This window comes from Cyanistes caeruleus, chromosome 11 (assembly GCF_971803275.1).
Source record: "Cyanistes caeruleus chromosome 11, bCyaCae1.hap1.1, whole genome shotgun sequence".
NCBI classification, from domain to species: Eukaryota; Metazoa; Chordata; class Aves; order Passeriformes; family Paridae; genus Cyanistes; species Cyanistes caeruleus.
In genome coordinates this window covers 11,351,594-11,371,864 of record NC_141711.1, presented here as the reverse complement: position 1 = coordinate 11,371,864, position 20,271 = coordinate 11,351,594, and the positions used below count along the sequence as shown (strand labels likewise).

General features: G+C 40.0%; 2 protein-coding genes across 2 annotated transcripts in view; one reads left to right on the top strand and one right to left on the bottom strand.

Moving 5' to 3' along the window:
- Positions 1 to 3,072, bottom strand: part of EEFSEC (eukaryotic elongation factor, selenocysteine-tRNA specific) — a 126,494-nt gene extending 123,422 nt beyond the window's left edge. Inside the window, exon 1 of the mRNA XM_086845737.1 lies at positions 2,953 to 3,072. The gene's annotated coding sequence lies outside the window, so the exon portion shown is untranslated. The remainder of the gene's footprint in view (positions 1 to 2,952) is intronic.
- Positions 3,073 to 3,151: 79 nt separating this feature from the next.
- On the top strand, positions 3,152 to 19,840 carry RUVBL1 (RuvB like AAA ATPase 1). Its single transcript, XM_023935342.2, has 11 exons — positions 3,152 to 3,406; positions 4,111 to 4,197; positions 4,845 to 4,977; positions 8,867 to 9,018; positions 10,276 to 10,365; positions 11,185 to 11,334; positions 12,648 to 12,711; positions 13,821 to 14,019; positions 15,712 to 15,814; positions 18,847 to 18,938; positions 19,244 to 19,840. The coding sequence occupies exons 1-11, from the start codon at positions 3,266 to 3,268 to the stop codon at positions 19,401 to 19,403; spliced, it is 1,371 nt and encodes a 456-aa protein (XP_023791110.1). The 5' UTR covers positions 3,152 to 3,265; the 3' UTR covers positions 19,404 to 19,840.
- The last annotated feature ends 431 nt before the right edge of the window (positions 19,841 to 20,271 follow it).

Below are 20,271 nucleotides of genomic sequence, written 5' to 3'. Positions count from 1 at the left end.
TAGTCTAGGAAAACAGCTCTCAAGTCTCCAGCTCCCACATCAGGTATCGCATGACATCTGTGCCAAATAGAAGACCTCAAACCAGGGGGCAAAAGAAACGTTGGTAAAATGAGTTGATTAAACCTGGGGAATAACAGTTCAGACTGTTAGTGACAGGTATTATTTTTTCTGATTAGCTGGCTAGCAAAATATTAAATTATATTCAAAGCATCCACAGAATGAGCTGGGCAGAATGGTCACACAACCTACTCGTGTTCCATCTGGTGGTCTGGTCAAAGGAGGAAGAAGACTCATGCTTTGCAATTGAAAGTATTTTATCCTCCCTCCCTAATATGTTAACTAGTTAAAAAAAAATCATAGAAAATCATGTAAAAGTTGAGGTTTTATATTTCCTCATACTGATGCATCACAACACAAGACACCAGCTATAAAATGTGATATACAGTATGGAAGTTCAGTTCTAAACTTCCCAGTTGTTCCACTTGTACTCTGCTTTTCCTGGGGAATAAACAGTCCTGTGTGGTCTAAAGGATTATTGTTTATTTTCCCTCCTCTGAATGTCCTCTTTTGCCCCTCTAACTGCAACTTCAGGACAATGCTCAAAGAACACACAGAATGAGTAAGACAATCAATACAATGAGCAATGCCAAACCTAGCACAGTTAAGTAATACCTGTGAGCAAATAAGAGGGAGAAGCCAGCCTTGCATTTATCCAGCAAACTATTTTTTACTTTTATTTCTATTGAGGTATCCTCTTCTACTACAAGCACAAACCCAAATAAACTTAATCACATTTTCTGCAGGTCAATATTAAAATTATGTCTTCATTGTGGCAGCAGATTTTATTTACTGAACAGCAATGGTTACTATCAAACAGAAGTTTCAGGCTCTAAATTCTGAGTTTGAGACATTGCTGTAGAAAAACAATCTACACTCTGTTTCTTATTCAATTTAAACAGGAAAAATTCCTAATTAATATTTACAAAGTTAAAGAACCTTATGAAGTATATCTGATTTTTATAGACATAGAACATTTGTATCCTTCCTCCAAGTTACAGTGAATATTAACAACAGTTCTCTATTTCTACCACCTACATCCCTGTATTTTGAATTTCAACAAAAATAAATAAGCAAGTATTATTAACTAGACTTTGAAATGCCAAAATCTCAGAAACAGGTCTTGTTGCAACGTCAAACAAGATAACATGGACCATATGAACAGGTTTCAGTCTAAATTAACAAATTATTATGTATTTCACCCTTTTGAAAAGGAGGGTCATACCTAGCCTGAACCTCTCGATAGCAACATCACTGCCTTCAGAGCTCTTACCAGACTTGCTAATTATTCTTCCAGAACTGGCAGAAACTTGAACTCTGACCAGACTTACCCACAGCACTTGGGGCAGTTTAATGCACTGGAGAAATCAAAGTTGTATATTTGCTCTTTTACAAAGGCAAAAGTCTGCAGCTCAGTACCTATTAGGAGTTTGTATTCTGAGACTAATATGACCCTGAGAGGATGTACAGTCTAATGGCATACACACTTTTCTAATTATTTAGAGAATAGCTCGTATTTGTTAGCCAAAAATTCTTAGCTGAACAGTTGTATATCAGGATACCCTTACAAAGGTGTTGAACCACACATGTGTGCAATTATATTGTAATTTTAAACTAGAGTATGTAAACTGACAGAACAATTAACACAAAAAGAAAGCAACAATAAGAAAAGTCTTTTCTTTGCCAAATTACAACAAAACTAATGGAAGCTCTTGAACAAAGCAAGGATGAATAGAGTGTATATGGTTCACTGGGCTTTTGCAAATTGAACCATAACTCTCATCCTCCCTAAAACCGCTGAGTTTGTGCTGTCACAAGACTGCTTTTGCAATTCCCCTGGCAGTGTGCAGGAAAGCCAAGATGGCACCAGACAGCAGTCCTGCCTCATACCACATTAATCCACTGGCTTTAAACACTGCAGACACAGCCATGGTTTTGTAATCACAGAAAACTCTATATATCCATGGGAAGAGTCCCATCTTTTTTTTTGTGGCAGAGATCAAACTATCTACAAGGAACTCACTGGAACTGCAGGTTCCCAGATCCCATCTAAAATTTCACTGTGAGTGATCTCCCCGTTAAGCTTTTAAACCCCTCACAGAAGGTGAGGCAGAATTGCCACCAAACCCCAGTTAGGAGCTGTAAGCCTAGAAGCTGTAGCACCACAGACCTCATGAAACATGGATGGTTCTGCAGGGCCCTGAAAAGACCTGCTGATAAACTCGAGTGTTTTTACCTATTTCAATTGCCCAAAGCTCATAAGGTACACGTGCTGTAAGTGCAGCACATGTCACAGCCTCAGATGCTTACAGGAAGGTTTTCAAGATGCAGAATAGAATTACTCTGCAGTTCCATTCAACACCGAGCACATAAGAAACCATCATTACTTTGCCTAGCAGGGGAGCTGGACTAGGTGGTCTCCAGTGGGCTCTTACAACCTTAACGATTCTGTGAATCTTTGACAAAGTTTTAGAAAATACTCTTGGAAAGCCTCAGGTTATTTTTGTGAGCTAAAGCCAGCCGAGGTTTCGATAAGGCTCAGGGTTCCTGCCGCACGGTCAGCGGCTGTGGGCAGGCAAGCGACAAGACCCCGAGCAGGACCCCCGGGACTGCCCCAGCCGGGGCAAACGCTGCCCTCAGGGACAAATCGGATTGCAGGAAGGGAAGTGCTTGTGGTCTGCAGGGCCAGGAAACCTGCGAGCCATAACGAGCTGGTTCCTCCTCCAGGAGGGCTCCGCTCATCTCTCCCCAAACCGTCCTTCCCGATTTAGAGAATCGCAGAACCACTTCGGTTGGGAAAGACCTCCGGGATCACAGAGTCCAGCCCATGCCGGGCCACCACTTTCTGAACCGGACCGTGTTACCGAGTGCCACGGCCAGCGTTTCCCTGAGCACCTGCAGGGACAGTGACCCCGCCACCTCCTCCTCCTCCTCCCCGGCCCTACTCCTCCGCAGCGCCCGCACCCGCCCGGACCGTCCGTGCGCGCCGCACGCGGAAACGGGCGGGCGGACCCTAAAAACCGGCGCCCCCAAGGCTGACGGGCAGGCCCCGCGCCCAATGAGCGCCGAGACTGCCGCCATGGGGGCCAATGACGGGGCGGGGGCGGGGCGCGGCGGCGCGCGCTGGGAGCCCCGGTAACGCGCGGGCCGCGTGCGAGGAGCGCGGGGCGGCCGGGCCGGAGCTGCCGCTGCCCTGCCCTGCCCCGCCATGAAGATCGAGGAGGTGAAGAGCACCTCGAAGACCCAGCGCATCGCCGCTCACAGCCATGTCAAGGGGCTGGGGCTGGACGACAGTGGCGCCGCCAAGCCGGCGGGGGCCGGGCTCGTGGGGCAGGAGAACGCGCGGGAGGTGAGCGCGGGGCACGGCCGGGGCTCTGACGGGTCCCCGAGCGAGGGAGAGTCGTGCCTGGGTTCCTCGGTGTCGCTGCTGCGGTGCGAGCCGCGATCGGGCCGGTCCGGGCTGTATTTGCTCTGCTCCTGCTTGGCGCAAGGACGGTGATGGTCTCCCGCGTGTCGGGCGTAGAAATTGGGGTGTTACAGACAACGGAGCCCACCAAAAGTCAACAGATTCGATTCAAATAGGGGCTGGAGCATCCGCTTCAATGCGGTGGTCGGATAAAACCATCATCAATCACCAGTCACAGATTGGTTTGGTTTGGAAGGGACTTTAGAAACCATCGCTTGTTCCACCCTCGTGCCGTGGGCAGGGACACCTTCCACTGGGACAGGCTGTTCAGAGCCCCAGCCCGGCCTGAGAGAACATCTGTAGAGGACCTGCGGCTCAGGCAGCGAAAATTAATTTCTTGCTTTACTTTCAAACCTCTCTGTGCGTGGGACTGCGGGAGGGAAAAGGATTCGGAGCTCACAGATTGAGTTTCGTTGTCTGTGGTTTTAAAGTCTGTGTCAGATAAAATAAGTCTAGAAGGTGTGTTTTCCTGATCTTGTCTTTCTTTTTTGAATTTGAAACTGAAATCTTTACTTCTTGTAAAACCTATTCTTTCTAAACACTTGAAATACTTGCTTTAACTGAATTAATACTTATTTAATTTATAGGCATGTGGGGTTATAGTGGAACTAATCAAAAGCAAAAAAATGGCTGGCAGAGCAGTGCTGTTGGCAGGACCTCCTGGAACTGGCAAGGTACTATTTTTTATTTTGTTACAAAATAAAGTAATTCCAAATCTATTTTAATTTGTTGTTAAAACCGTCTTGGGTAGTGGTTACAGAATGTTTTCATATACCAGAATAATGTTTTCATATACCAGAATATTTTTTCAGTCAATGTATTGGTATAGTTTCCTATTTTATGTTTTTGGTTTTGCCATGGTATCAACACTGGCAGTACCCAGTGATTGGTGTGTTCAGCATCTTTAATGTGGAACCACCTCTTCTAGGTTACTAAACATATAGGTAGCAAGGGGTCTGAAAAAGTTTTAGAAATTACTTTTATATTAAGAGCCAGAATAGTTTTTGCTTGGTTTACTTTTTTTTTCTCCCCACCATGCTATTTAAGGCTTTTGCATCTGTATCAGCTGTCAAATTCAAATGCCCCGTATTGTGCCTTCAAGATTTTTTAAAAATCTTTGGACAAAGTCACCTGTGTTGGAGGAGGGTTGTTATATGTGGGAAATATATGTCAGAATAGTCTTACCATTAAATTGATAGTTGACATATAGAAGGTGATACAATGAGGAAAGTTAACTTTGTGCAAAAATAATCCTTTCTTAATTCTCTTCAAAATTAATCTCTGGGTTTTGTGTTTGTTTGTTTTTTTTTTCATTTTAAAGACTGCTTTGGCTTTAGCTATAGCTCAGGAACTGGGAAGCAAAGTTCCCTTTTGTCCTATGGTTGGAAGTGAGGTCTATTCCACTGAGATCAAGAAAACAGAAGTTCTAATGGAAAATTTCCGGCGTGCCATTGGTAAGTTTCAGGAAAGGAAGAATTAAGTGTTTGCATGATACTTACTTTGATTTTTCCCAGTCATCTAAAAAGGAAAAACTTTTCAGTGGTCATGACGTTCTCAGATTTTTGTATGCTTATTTTCTGAAGTGTTGATCTTAATTTAGTGAATCTCTTTCACACTTAGTGGAGTGAGGTTTTCTGTTTATAAACTGTAATTTAATGACTGTATTTTGGCTTATACTTCACCAAATTCTTCTCTTATCCTCCACATTCAGCTCTCCTTTTTGCCTGTGCCTGGATAAAGCTGAAAGAAAAAAAATATTTTTAGTTTCTTACATTAGCAAAAATACTCATAGACAGAAAAATGCTCTTCCCTGTTTTTTGTTTTACTGAGTTCACCCTACTAAACCAAGTCTTAGTCAGGGGCTCCCAAACAGCAGCATTAGCCTTACTGTTCCAGCAAGCACAGAGGAAGTTCCATGCCAGCTAAATAAACACTTCAAGTTAATGTCTTTCTCAATTCTACACTACATTTACAACTTTGATGTAAATTGGCTTAATTTCCAGCACAGCCTCAGTGATTATCTAAAATCTCTTGCACAACCGCTGCTGACACCTGATAAATGCAGATGGAAGTGGCCCTTGTTTGTGTGAGGATGAGCTAAAGAGAGCCCAGTTGGTTTTAGTCCTGAATGTATTAACAGTGATTTTCCTGTTTTAGTACCATGTTTCCTCTTGGACTTCATCTGGCAGCAGCAGGGTGAAGAAGTCTCTCAGTTCTTCAGTGAAACAAAAGTATTCCATTGACTTTTGTAAGAAAGCAACTTTCAGTAGTCTCTGGTCTTCTGGTTACCATGGAACTGGCAGGGCCTGGGGGAGGGAAGCCTCAGTAGTCTGCAAAATTTCCTTGATGTGATGAAGTTCCCTGTCAGAGATTTGGAAACCTGAACCAACTTATGCCATCCATGTTGTCAGTTCTAGAGATAGCAGAGATTTAACAGCCAGCTACATTGTTAGTTCCCTGCATTCCCTGAATGTCAATAGAGAGACATTTCTAAACAAATATTAGTGTTAATGAATGATGGAACTTCTTCTATTCCTTTCTGTGAAATTCTATGTAGTGTTTTCATAACGCAGCCTTTAATGGATATTTTTATGGGTGTAAAAAAAAAATTCTCTGAAATACTTTAAAGGACCAGTAACCATTTCTTGTAATGAAACACTTTCCAGCTGGATTTTAATTTCAGGTAGGTTTTAGCTTTCCTGCTTGGTAATGAAATATTTTACAAGAGTGCATCTTAAAAGAAAAAAAAAAGATTCTGTGGAGTGTAGTTGGGTCTGGATGCAGGGGAAGCTTCAGCTCACATGCCCATCAGTACTTGAAGTATTCATTTAGGTTTTACTGAGTTTTGTTGTTTGTATGTCTCCTTAGTAGCAGGTTCTGTGTACATCACCATTGCTCATATCATGCATTTTACTTTCAATGGTATTTATCCACCTGAATTCTTAAAAATTTGCAGAGATGTTAACATCAAATTTTTTACTTAATGGTTGGGGTTTTTTTCTTGGAAACTATGACTGGTTTGGACCCATCACTTTATAAGAAAGTAGGAGTTACTCTGAGCTTACAGAATTTTTATTGTTGAGAGTCTTTTAATAACAGACTTGACATAGTCTCATGGGCAAGTAGTGTTTGGGATGCAGTAGAGAGGTTATGATGTGTAAGAAACCTAAAAGGACAGAGCAGGAAAATGAGGAGATGAAATTGCTTTAGGGTTAAAAGAAATTTAACCTGGGAGAAATTAATCCAGTGTAGAACTCATTAGTAGCTGGAGAGGATGATGATAGCAGCTAATGGTGAGAGCTCAGGTGCAGTGAAAAATAACTGCTGTATTAGCCACTTCAATGGTTTAACTGTTCCTTGTTTTGCTAAGTTGTACCTGTCAATGAGTCAAGCAGGCACTGATTAGCCTCACAGAGTGTTGTTGAACCAAAACATGAAATAGCCTACAAATGCTACCTTGGATTTGTATCTGATTTGGAAGTAGGAGATGTCTCTAAGAACTGTTCTGGGAGTTAAGTTCATAGTTGACACATACATATTCATTTGAAATCAAAGGATAATCAGCAGCAAGTTCAAATCATTAATTACCTTTGTTCAGATCATGTTCAGCTGTAAATATTTTCTACAAACATCTCTAAGAGCACATTAGTTTGGATTAGAGGAAGGCTTCTGAAGCAAATCCCTGGGTTTGCCCTCTCTGACTTGGCTTTGACTTTGTGTTGTGGAACAGAACGGGCACATGAACTGGATTCTTTCCAGATGAAACAGAACTGGAAGATTCATTGCATGGTTCAGCAGCATATAAATCATACCCCAAACACAAACAGGCTGCCACATTTTCAGAGCAGAGTAGAGCTTATGCTGGAAGTTTAAAAGCAAAACAAAGAGAACAAGCAAACCTGGTCCAGTTTGTGGCAATAGTAGCTTCAAAGTGCAGATTCCTATATTGCTTCACACTCGTTGTATATGAGCCAGTGTGATGCAGCCTTGTCAAGATCAGTTTTATAACTCAGAGGTTCATTAATTTCTCTCTGGTGTTACCTGAAAAAAAAATTAAAATTACTGAAATTAACTTTGTACACAACATTTTATGTCTTGAGTAACAGAAAGCAAACATTTCTTACCAAGAATTTGTCATGTTATCCACATTTAGGCTGTTTCTCGCATTTCAGATCCTGGCCTGAATTTGGGCCCAGTAGAGGGAGACAGACTTGTATTTGTCAGTTCTTTATAGCCCCTATCAGCAGCTCAAAATTACTGGTGAAGTGGCTGATCTATTTCAAAGCAAAATGAAAACTTACAGAACAAGGAAAGGTTTATAAAGTCACAATACCCTCAGAATGGGCAGGATGACTTCCTTATATCTTGTTACAGCCCATTCATTATTTTTGGTATGGCATGTGTGTCTCATAAAATACTTCATGGAGTTTCTTCAGATGTGGATTCTTTGAACCTCTATGTAGTTAGAACATACATAATTGTAGTGGTGGTGGTGATGATGGTAGGTTTGCTTTGAAACAGTCTGCCTGTAAATCTCTTCAACCCTATATTATTTATCAATTTAAAATAACCTCGTTAATTACAGTAATTGTGACTACAACAGAAGATAGCCAGATATTCTGATGATTGCTTGGCTGTCTGAAAAATAACAAAGTGAGGATGTAATCTCACTTTTTTGAAATAGTTTTAAATTTGCTTTGTAGCAGTTTATGCTAAATTTTATCTAGCTCACCTTTTGCTATTAACTTGAAAATTATTTGAAATTATACATTAACCCTTTAGTAATTTTATGATGCTCTATCACGATACCTGTTAATCAATTTATGTTATATTTTTAACTCAGTTGCTGAAATGTAGTGTTTTTTATGACGTTACTTTTCTTCTTCTGTTTTTTTGTTAACTCTGCAGGGCTTTTCTGATCGTCTAAAAATTATGTAAAACTCATTGTTACATTAATAACACTACTTTCAGAAGATGATCTGTGTTTCTGGCTTTAGCATAGGGGAGCAAATTAAGCAAATTCCTTCTTTGTGAGAGGGAAAAGAGACAGAGGATCCTAACATTCTCGTCAAGAAGTAATAATAATGAATAGAAGAAAGTAATTTCTAAAAGTTTAATAAACTTCTTAGCAAGTCCAAACTTGGGCTGAGCTTTCATTCTGATGCACAGAATGAATATTCTCACTTAATGTTGGAGAAGAGAACAATAATTAGTCTTTCTGCCTTTAAAAGTAAAACATTACCATGAAATGTAATGCACCCTAACGATATGTTACATTTTGTTGACAGTAAAGCATCAGATTCCTAAGTGTATACTGAAACTATTTTAAACAATTTCTTGCAGGATTGAGGATTAAAGAGACCAAGGAAGTTTATGAAGGAGAAGTCACAGAATTAACTCCCTGTGAGACTGAGAATCCTATGGGGGGATATGGCAAAACCATCAGCCATGTAATTATAGGACTCAAAACTGCAAAAGGAACCAAACAGTTGAAGGTATGTGTGGCAGTCTCAGAGATTTCCTTAAGTATTTTGGGTTTGCAGCTTCTACTTTTAGCACTTCTTATTTCCATTCAAGCTCTTGATCCCCATTTCTGTCAAGTGGGGCTGCCAGGAGGCTGCTTTCTTTAGCTAGACAACTTTATCCTGACTGTTCATCTGCTTTATGTAGAATATTTAGATACTGGTCTTGTGTCCTACCATTGAAATATGAGATAAACCCATCAGTGCTTGGTTAGCAGCTGCTGTTATTTCTGTTTGGCAGCACACACCTGTATGTCTTCAATGAGTTAAAAGTGAGTTTCAGTAGGAAGAGGTCCTGATGCAGTTTTGTAGACCACAAGTACCACAGAAAATGGGCTGAGCTGGCAATCTGAACTTTGTTCTGTCTCAGTCTGTGATACACTCTGACCCTGGCTATAATTTAATGTTCATGGTAATAAACATATGAGAAAGGCCTTGTTTGGTTTTTGTTTTCCTGATTGTCAAGAACCAAATTTTTGACTCTGGCTTGGGAAATACTGCCTGTTTAAATATAAATTGTTCTTTCTGTCACATCTTTTCTTTCTACATGGGGTGTCATGCTCTAGTGAATATTTGATAGAGAACTGGAAATTGAGCTGGTGTGTTGCCAGCTCAGGCCCACTTTTCCTTTTGTTCTCTTGTCTCCATTCAATTTCCCTGTCAGACTTGGAGAGAACTAAAAGCTGTCTCTGTTGTTAAGTATCATCTTTCATTTGTTCACTCTGAAAACAAGGAAATGAAGAGCAAAAGCGAATAAACATGTACCAAGAGAAACAAAGGCATCTAATACATTTCACACCCACTCTCTCACAGAGCTCCACAGAGGATAAAAACCTCAAGAAATCAAGGAACATAATTCAGTGCTACAGCCAGATTTTTTATAAAAGTTTTCCTAGAAAGCTAGAGAACTACTGTTTCTTAGGTATAAATACACTGTGACATTACTCAGAGCTATGTTTTGTACCTGGTACTGGTTATGTTTCTGGCACTGTCACTTCCTTTTGGATAGCAGATTTTTTTGTAAGACAGTAAGTTCTGTGCATCTTCCAGATTTATTCGCTATCCCTGCTCCAAATGTTACAGCTTTATAAAATCCTAGAGCTATTGTCAGGGTGAGTTGCAGTTTTAATTTTGTCTGATGGGAGTGAGCTTCAAACTGAGTTTCTTTACCTTGATTACCATAACAATACAGAGCTGTTTTGATCAACTGTGCTGTTTGCTTGTCTCCAGCTGGACCCCAGCATTTTTGAAAGCTTGCAGAAGGAGCGAGTGGAAACTGGTGACGTTATTTATATTGAAGCAAACAGTGGAGCTGTCAAGGTAAAAGAAAAGTTTTGTACATTTATGCAGGTGTATGTTTTTTTGCAGACCTTTCTCTGTCAGAAGGCTCTTTGATTTATTAACCTTAACTGACATGATATGGTTACATGGAAATTTTAAAAAGAGCCCAGTGCTTTCCTTATCTGGAGAGAAAAGTCTCTTTTGCGCCCAAAAAATGTGGTGGTCTGGTTCACAATTAAGGTCATCTGGCAAGGAAGCTATCACTGATGCTGTCTGGATGAATTTTCTTTTCTGTAAGATCAAGGCATCTCTAAGGGAAGAGGGGAAGAACCAAACAACTTTAGTCATTTTCAGGCTGACATGTGCAGCGTATTTAATCTTTCTTTTATCTCTCTGATATTTTCTCCACAAGATATATACATGTAGAAGGGGATACTGCATTAGTTAGCATTCTTTTCATATCTGATTTAGAAAGTGTAGTGATACTTACTGTTTAATGGATGAGCATAATATTTTCTATCATATAATAAATCACCCACCTACAAAGGAGGTTCTCCCAATCTCTGGTTAATCTGCTGGATTTGTCCTTTAGCAAGAATTGTGTACGGTAAAAGAAGGGGAGAGAGGAATGGAATATTCTTGCCACTGAAAATATCAGGTGTTTTTCAACAGAGTTTTTGAGCTTTGATCAGTAGATAGGGTATGCCTGTTGCTAAGCAGGGAGTGGGATGTCTGAATTGTCAGCTGAAGCTTGTCAGAAATGGAATTGTGAACTAACCCTTTTATCAAATGCATGTCACTCAAGGTTTTGGCACTGAAATTAATTCTATACCTGGGTTTCTCTTTGCTGTTCCTCAGAGGCAAGGCAGGTGTGATATCTATGCTACGGAATTTGACCTTGAAGCTGAAGAGTATGTTCCCTTGCCAAAAGGTGATGTGCACAAGAAAAAGGAAATTATTCAGGATGTCACCCTGCATGACTTGGATGTGGCCAATGCTCGACCTCAGGTATCTGACTTCACAGATGAAGTCTTTATAGAAAAATTATTTGACATAGATGTGATGTTACCAGAATAATTGAGATGTAGGAAGTTGAGCAACTCACCTTCAAAGATTCCACTGCAGGAAAAGCAGTTGGTGTTACACGTTGAAGGCCAGTCTAGCTCTCCTCAGGGAGGTCATGCTGCAGCTGGCTGCCTCAGGGCTCTGCCATGGAGGTTAAAGAGGCAGTGGCTTCCTTACGGTTCATGCGCTTGGTGATGGAATACTGGTCAGCATGAGACTCCTAGCACTACAGAGAACAGTCTGGGAGCTGTAGAACAGCTTCCACACAGGTATTTGGGATCCACCACCTTCACAGTTAATGCATAATCTAGACCCTGCTCTCTTTCCCTCCACCACTGTGCCCCAGCACTTGCAGAAAAAGAGCATTGTGGGCTGTTGTCTCTCACCAGAAAAAGAGATTATTGCTTTCTTTCCAGAAGGAAAGCTGCCTATAGTTGTGAGGTAGCAGCAGCCAGACCTGCATCATTTCATTTACTGGAAGTTCTGAATGCAGATTAATATATTCTGCTCTGTGTTTATGGTTTCATAACCATGAAATGGAAACTGCAAGGACTGTGATAAGAGGTGTCTAAGTATTTCTGACTGCTGTGGATTCTGTTGATGTTATTTCAGAAATGTTTCATAGCGACTTGTTAAATTTTTTTGTGAATTTCAGTAGAGCTCTGCATGTATTGCAGCAAAACAACCCAGAAAACAGAAGAATTATTGCCGCGTTTTAACATAATCCACTCGAGGAAATTCCATCTCTGTCAAAAACTGAAGTCACTAACAAGTTTAAAGGCTGGAATCCCTAGAGTAAAACAGTACAACTCTTTAACTTACTCAATTTCAAGATAAACTCCTTATTTACAAAAAAATAATTTATTTAATAAAAATCATGGTATTAAAAAATCATAAAATTTAGAATAATTCTTCCTGTGTTCACAGGCTGAACACCTACTGTGCATGCAGGCAATCCAAGTCTGATCCCTGACAATTTCATTCCTTAAGAGTTTCTCTGTGATAGTTTTTTTCAAGAGATGATATCTCTTTTTGATTTTTTTATGCTCTCCAGATGAGCAAGGTAGCTAGGTGATTATGTTTGGAAAGCTCTTGTGGTGAGGTGACCTAAACTTTGACAGATTATCAAAGACTGCTGATATAAAGTATCAAGTTAACTGTAAGAAACAACTTTAAACAATTCCCAATCTATAAAATTCCCAAGGTGTGTGCTTTCTAAATGACCTCAAAGCTGATCTGTCACTTTATTTTCCTAGGGAGGACAAGACATCCTTTCTATGATGGGACAGTTGATGAAACCTAAGAAAACTGAAATTACTGGTATGAAACCTATATGAGATTTTGAGATGATACAGTCTATGTGTTTTCCAGTTAGAAAAGGATTAAAAGTAGGGTTACTATATTTAAACGAATGCCTAGATAATGCATATTCATACATACTCAGATTTCAAAAAGCAGTGATACAGTTGCTAGAATTGCAATGGCTGAAGAGAGTACAAGTTACTGGTTCATGCATGTAGTGATAAAATGTGTATAGTGCTCTGTACCCATCTTCTGGGGAGAGGTCAGAATGCCAGTGCCCATCCCACAACACTCCTGCCACAGTGTGAGGTTCAGGCTTTCAAGAGAGAGACAAACTCAACAGCAGTAATACACAAACTCTAAGAAACATTGTAGCAATCATACTGAATTTTGGTGAAGTAGAAAAATGGCACCTCTGTAACAGCTGTCTAAGGACCTGATGTTCAACATGCACTGCTGCTCTTCCTACCTACAGGTCTTTGGAGAAAACAGTATCTACAGAGAGATCTGCTCTCCTTTTTGCTTTGAAAGAAATAGAACTTCACTAAGTTACTATCTAAATTTCAATCAAAATCTGTTTCAATACCTAACTGAATGGTCATCTTTTGACTATTTTGTCTGTCCCAGAGGTTGTTTTGCTTATTCTAAAACCCGATATATTGATAAAACATCTGGCATAGCTTTGAGAGTGGTAGGTCACAGAAACTTACACAGCCTTTTTCTTTTTTCTTTTTTCATTAATCAAAACTTCTTTGCTGAAATAGAGTAGCAAGATTTCATTCTTTCAGTGATGTCCTTTTCAGCCATGCTTGGAAACTTCAGTAAGTTTCCAAGTTCTGTGTTTGAAATGAAGTTTGACTTGACTTCTCCACCCCCTACCAAACTCCACAAACTACAACTATCAATTTTTCACATGTGAATATTTTAGCTAGAAATACTTTGTTGCATAGATATCTCCCTGACACAGTATGAAATGTCACAAAATTTTAGTGTCACAGATATTTTCCTTGTGGTGGTAAGATACCAAACCATGAAAAAGTTCAAGAAGAATTTTCCTTGCTTCAAGCCTTACCCACTGACCTGTAGTTCACTAGCAGAACAATCAATAGTTTCTTTTTTGTTCTCAGACAAACTTCGAGGAGAGATAAATAAGGTGGTGAACAAATACATTGATCAAGGCATTGCAGAGCTGGTGCCAGGTGTGCTCTTCGTGGATGAGGTTCACATGCTGGATATTGAGTGTTTCACATACCTGCACCGAGCACTGGAATCTTCTATTTCTCCCATTGTCATCTTTGCTTCCAACCGAGGAAACTGCATTATCAGGTATGATGTATAAACTTGAATTTTCCAGTTTGCATTGGTCCATAAACCTTGGAATTGGCTGTGTCAGTAGAGTTACAATCTTCGAAGTCTCTGACACCTGTGATAGTTCTCTGCATGAGTTGCAAGCTGCATTGGTGCTCAAGAACTGCTCATGAGCTTCATGATGTGACAAGCATTTAAGATCAGGCTGACTGTAATTTCTCCTTTCCCCTAACGCATTTCTCCTCCGCCAGCAGTTTCTGAATTGTTTCACTTCCTGGGTGGTGTGTGGCAGTTACCATTCTCACTGTATATCCCAATACCTCAGTTGCCTGCACATGGGGACATCAAAAGCACCAGAGCTACTAAACCTCTAATATCATTGTTTCCTGCTTCTGGATTATTTTGCTGATTGCTATCCTAATTCCATCAGATTTCAGCTTCTTGTTCTTACTGGTAAAGTGTGTCACAGTTCAGCCTCTCCCTTTTCCTGCTATGTTGGTCTGGCTTTTTGTGATTCTTCAGTCTTGCCAACCAATTTGTTTTTCATCTGCACTTCACTTTGAGCCTTCACTTTGATATCTTGCACCCACAAAATGCATTCTTTGCATGTTCAGTAAAAGTGCTCTCCTCTTTCAGAGTCTGCTATAAGTTCTGCTAGTTTGTGGTCTAGGTCTAATTATGTCTAAACAAGCTGTCATTAGCAATGATTGCTACTCTTTGAATTGATTTAATTCAGCTGTATAACCAGCTTTTCCTTTACCTCATAGTGGCTCATCTGGTATTAATCTGCATTTCTTAGAAGTGAGAACGATAAGCCCTTCAAAACTGTTTTAGCTGGACATTACTGCACTCTTTTTGCAGCTGTCTTGTAAAAGTAAAGGAAGTAGAGATCTGTCAGCATGGATTCACTGCAGATCTTGTTATGAAAAAGCTGTGATTTAAGAAAGAAAATTTTCCATATAATAGTGTCATCTAATGTTGGAGAACCATGGCCAGAGCCGCAGTACCTAAATACTAGCACTGAACTTAAAAGAGTAGTTCTTTACCAGCACTTGACTGTTTTTACTGCAGTCTGTGTAGTTCTCATAAATTAAATCTGGGTTTCTTGTGACTTCACAGCAAATAACAGTGGTCTTAAGAAGCCAAGAGTACATCTGTCTGCAAGCTTTGCTGTTGGGTCTTGTATGTCAAACAAATAAAATGGTTGGGGATCTAGATCCTGTCCTCTCCTTCATACAGAGACCTAAACTTGTCCATTAGCTGGATTGCAAGCATGGAATGTAAACCACTGAAGTATTCACTGGAGGGACTGGGGAAAGAATGGCTTGCTCAGCAATGGGGAGTGTTCTCCAAATGGATGAGAGTATATATAATTTCTGCTGATGCTGCTAAACAGCTTAGTGAGAATGATTTGTTCCTTGCTGGAAGATACCTTGGAATATTAGATAAGGCTGTATTGTGAGATATGATGCAAGAACGCACCTCTCACTATTTTTGAGAGGCATGAGCTCCAGCAATAGTGTTTGTTTCCCTGGGGCTGTCTAGAATGAGCCTTAGACCAGAATGTTTCCTGTCTCTGACCCAGGGTGTGTGTGTCTCTGTGGAAACACAACTGTAAGCTAGTGTAGTCATTTTTTACTGATTTTAACTGAATCAATGTACTGAACTCACAGTAGTGTCTGATTTCTTTCTGTTTGGTTTCTCCTCTAGAGGCACAGAAGATATTGTGTCTCCTCATGGAATACCATTGGACCTGCTTGATCGGGTAATGATTATCCGAACCATGCTCTATACACCCCAAGAAATGAAGCAGGTATGCAGAGGATTTTAAAGAACTTGTAACAAGTCCCCAAAGTTGTGCACAGCTTCTGCCTATTCTGTTACTCTAGAGCTGTTCAACTCTGTGGTCACCAGGGCTTGTGCCAGAAAGCTTCCTGCTTGTTAAAAGGCTGCTTCTCTAGGAGTCAGTACAGTGAGCTGCTTCAAACTGTGCCACAGCTTCTCTGAATCTGAGCCACTGAGGAGTTGCTAAGCACATGCAGAGATGAAAGTGGCACCTCATTTGCAGGAAGGCACGAATTATTAGCTGCAGCAATCTCTTGCACAGGTGTGCTTCCCATAGGTTCCCGCAGATTTCAGCAAGTAGTGCTTTTTCAGATGGTGTAAGATGAAGTGTCACATCATGGGATCTTTAGCCCAGACCTCAAGCTTTTCCTTCACATGAGACATGAGAGGGATTGAGGAATACAAGCTCATGTGCTGCATTTTTGCCTTTATGCCCTGTACTGTAGCTTTAACATACAGGGCCTGCCTCTCTTGAAACGGGGAGAATTTTCATGCTCCTAGACAAGTTTTGAAATGTAAGCAGAGAAAGTGTTGCAGAGATATCCTTCCAAATGGCTGGAAGTTTTCCTGTGGGGCCATCACAGTGTATTGTGTATTGATTATAATGCTTGGTGCCATTATGATGCATTGTGTCAAAGATCCCCCCTCATTAGCCTCTCAATGCTGGGAAGTGACACAGTGCAAAAGACATTGGGGTTTACCATGTCAATTCTTTGTATTATTTAAGAGATAGTGTCAATGGAGGAGAGCATTGTCACCAGATAATGGTCTCCTGCTGCTGGATAAGTGCCAAGGTGATGTGGATGCATTTATCGAATGTAAAGGTAGAGGCAAAGCTTCATTTCACTTGGTTTGAGGAGCTTTTCACTGATGCAGTCCTGAGCTGTTCTCAGGATGATTTTTTTTTGTACCTAAAGGACACTTTGAAGCATTGTGGTGTAGATTGCAGTAGAAGCAAGCAGCGCAGTGATTTAACAATACAATTAGGTTTAGTCTCTATACAAAACAAATTTTCATGTGTGACTTTTACTCAACCTGGGGGTAGTAAAGACTGTCTGGATTTCCCTGTAATGCTAAGTGAATTCTGTGTAGTTAGTGTTGTACTACCGTGCAGGTAAGACACTTTCTGAATGCTGATGTTCAGAAGAGCTGGCTAAGTGCTGTGATGTCCACCTTCCCTGAGGCTGAAGGAAAGGAAGTGTTCACATAAAGCTAAAAATAAGAGTCCAGACATTCAGCCCAATAAATCATGTTCCCATAGTCAGATAATCTCATTTTCCCTTAAATTAAGGCTTTTTAATGGCAGCTTCTCATGAGAGAAGAGGAGGAGCAGTTCACTTAACTTTGGCTTCTAAGTAGAGTTGGGGTGGGGTTAAAAACAAGGCATACATAAGTTAGTTCTCTGTTTTTGCTCTCGTTTGTCTTTCATATTAGGAAGTTTCTGTTGCTGATGTTTCTGTTTGAAACTCTTTGCCTTCACAATTGATTCCTTTTATCAGCACAGAATCTGGTCATGTATCTACTGAAAGTTTGTTCATAGTCAGTTCAAAATACTTTTTTGTGTGTATTGATAAAGTAGAAATTCCATTGTGAAGTAGTGCTTTGAGACAAGACACACAGTAACCTTAGTGCAACCAGAATAGGGAAAAAATTTCACTTTTATGCTTATTCTGTTCAGGTGATGTTGTAATCAAACTTTTTTGCATATGTGCCTCCTGTTGGATGTTAGAGGTTATAACTGAGATGTTTTGTTCTTAGTGTATTTCACTTGATAAACCCTTGTTTTCCCATTCCATAGTAAATGCATATGTAAGCAGGTGGTGGATTAATGGCTTGGGTCCTGGTTCTTCAGTAATGTTCTACCGGGTTGCTAGATAAAAAGTTATTTTAAAAAACATTGTTAAAGATGTGGCATTCAATATGTTGTTTGTAGCAGAGGAAGAACAAAGTAGCAGTGTTTGAATGAAGGGAAGGGGATGTGGAGGTGATCTACAGGTAAAAAATCTTCAACCTGAAATTGCAATTGTCAGCAGTGTTGCTAATATTCAGTGCACATATCTTAGCAGCAACTTTCTGCCATTTCAAGCCCTTCTCTTACTCTGCTCCCTACCCTGGCTCCCTGAGCGCATTTTTATGGCTTTAATTTAAACGAGTGCTTCTTGATATCTTGTTTACAAAGCTGCCAAAGTGAAAAATACCTGTATTATATGAGGCTTGCAGTTCCAGAGTTATCTCTGCACTACAACACAACATCATTATCCAGTCTGCCCCTTATCACTCAGCTGGTAATACAGACTACCGAGAGACTTGTGCCACTTTTGTTACAGCTTTATATGCTCAGGCTTATTGGTGATATCTTCCTCTCCAACTTTGTAAAGATCTTCAAACTGGTACAAGCTTGAGACTGTTCTTGAAAGATTAGATTCTTCTTAGTGATTTTTTTTTTTTCTTCTTGAAGGAATAGGTGAATCATAGAAAGTAACTTTTTGATTTATTTTACTATCTTCTTGTCAATTGAATAAAAAGTGTGTTGTGAGCTGCTAAGGAAAGGGTGTAGCTTTCTGGAGGGCTTTTTGGAGGGCTCTGCTGTACAGCATCAGTGATACACTGCAGAATTCAGTAACTGGTGTGGCTGTCCAGAAGCCTCCAGCTGCCACTGACTTCTAACACAAATGTTCCATTTTCATGTATAAGTTCTCATACCCTGCTCCTTATTAGTAGCTAGGCTTTGCTAAGCATGCAGAGTTACCATGAAGGGTTAGCAGTCCAGGTGTGTTACTTTACCTTCCTTTTGTGATAATAGTTTTTTTAATATTATATTTGCCTGTTCAAAGACATAGAATTCGACAAATTCTGGTTTAGTGGTAAGTTACATCAGGGTAGCTCTCCACACCATCTTGTTTTGTAGCATGTCTCATCTCTAAGATGAAAGTTTACAGATAGTAAGTAATTTAGCATATTAATTGTTTGGACATGTACCTCACTTACTCTTCCCAACAGATCACAAAACTTCGTGCTCAGACAGAAGGGATTAATATCAGTGAAGAAGCTCTAAACCACTTAGGGGAAATTGGTACCAAGACAACCCTAAGGTAAGCTGGGGACAGTTTTCTATTCAGCATGACTGGGTCTAAAGTCACTAGCTGTAGGGTAGCTCACTGTTGGAAGCAAGACAAACCTCTCCTTTATAAATGGCATGGCCTGTTAACAATCATTTAAAAAAGAGTGTTAATGCTCCTCTTTTCTTCTTTAAAGAATGTATTTGCTGTAGTGCTAGCTGACTTTTTCATACTGCTGGTAGAGCTGTGTTTCCTAGCAAATGTCCCACCTCTCTGTATCATCAGTTCCCTGGGATGCACTGAATTGTAATTACTCATCTGCCTCTGTTTGATCACAGGTATGCTGTGCAGTTGCTGACCCCAGCTAACCTGCTTGCCAAGATTAATGGGAAAGACAGCATTGAGAAAGAGCATATTGAAGAAATAAATGAACTTTTCTATGATGCTAAATCTTCAGCAAAAATCTTGGCTGATCAACAGGAGAAGTACATGAAATGAAAAGCTTATCATGTTAGATGCTTTGAAGTAGCTTTAACCCCCTAGCCAGGGCTGGCTTAGTTATTGAATGAGAAATGTTAATGGTTTGTCTCTTTTGGGACTGAAGAATATTTAAATGTTGGACTGCTTTGTCAGGCCAGAATTAACTATCGAGTGTTCCTAGTTCATTATCAACAATAAGATGCTCCATGGTGTGTGTGTAACATCTTTGTCTCCCTTTTATCAGTATATGTGAAATTAGTAGCTCTTGGCCCATCAGTTTTGTCTTTAGATTTCATTACAGAAGAGCTCCAACTGAAGTTGATGCTTAAGAACAGTCTATTTTCTTTATGAATCCTGTTTTAAAACAGGATATAAATAGTTTCCTTTTTCAGATGAGAACTTATTGGTTTTGAATTGAAGTTTGAAGTGCTTTATAATAAAACATGTCAAGAGTATTGGAAGTGTGTGTGTGTTCACTCTGGGTGTTGACCTGTCTAAGAAACGGTGAAAATAAATTGGAATTAACAAAGCCAAGTATGAGTGAAATTAACCTGCAATGCCAAAATAGATTGCAGCAAAGGGAAAGATAGACTGGGACCTTTTAAAAGTGTTTACTTCTTTGTAGGGTTTGGATTTTAATTTCTAAAGCCTTGCTTGGAGAATGCAGAAATACATAATAGTTATCTTAGCCCTATTGAAAGCCTTTCCCCCAGCATAACTTAAATTTTTCTTGGGTTTTCCTAAAGCAGATTAAGTAAAAATTGGTTTCCATCATGATTAGCTATTTTTTGCACTATCCCCACTTTCTTGATCACTCAGAATCAGGAAAAATTTTCTAACTAAAACTAAAATCCTGCTCTGCACAGACTTTGGATGAACATCAGCT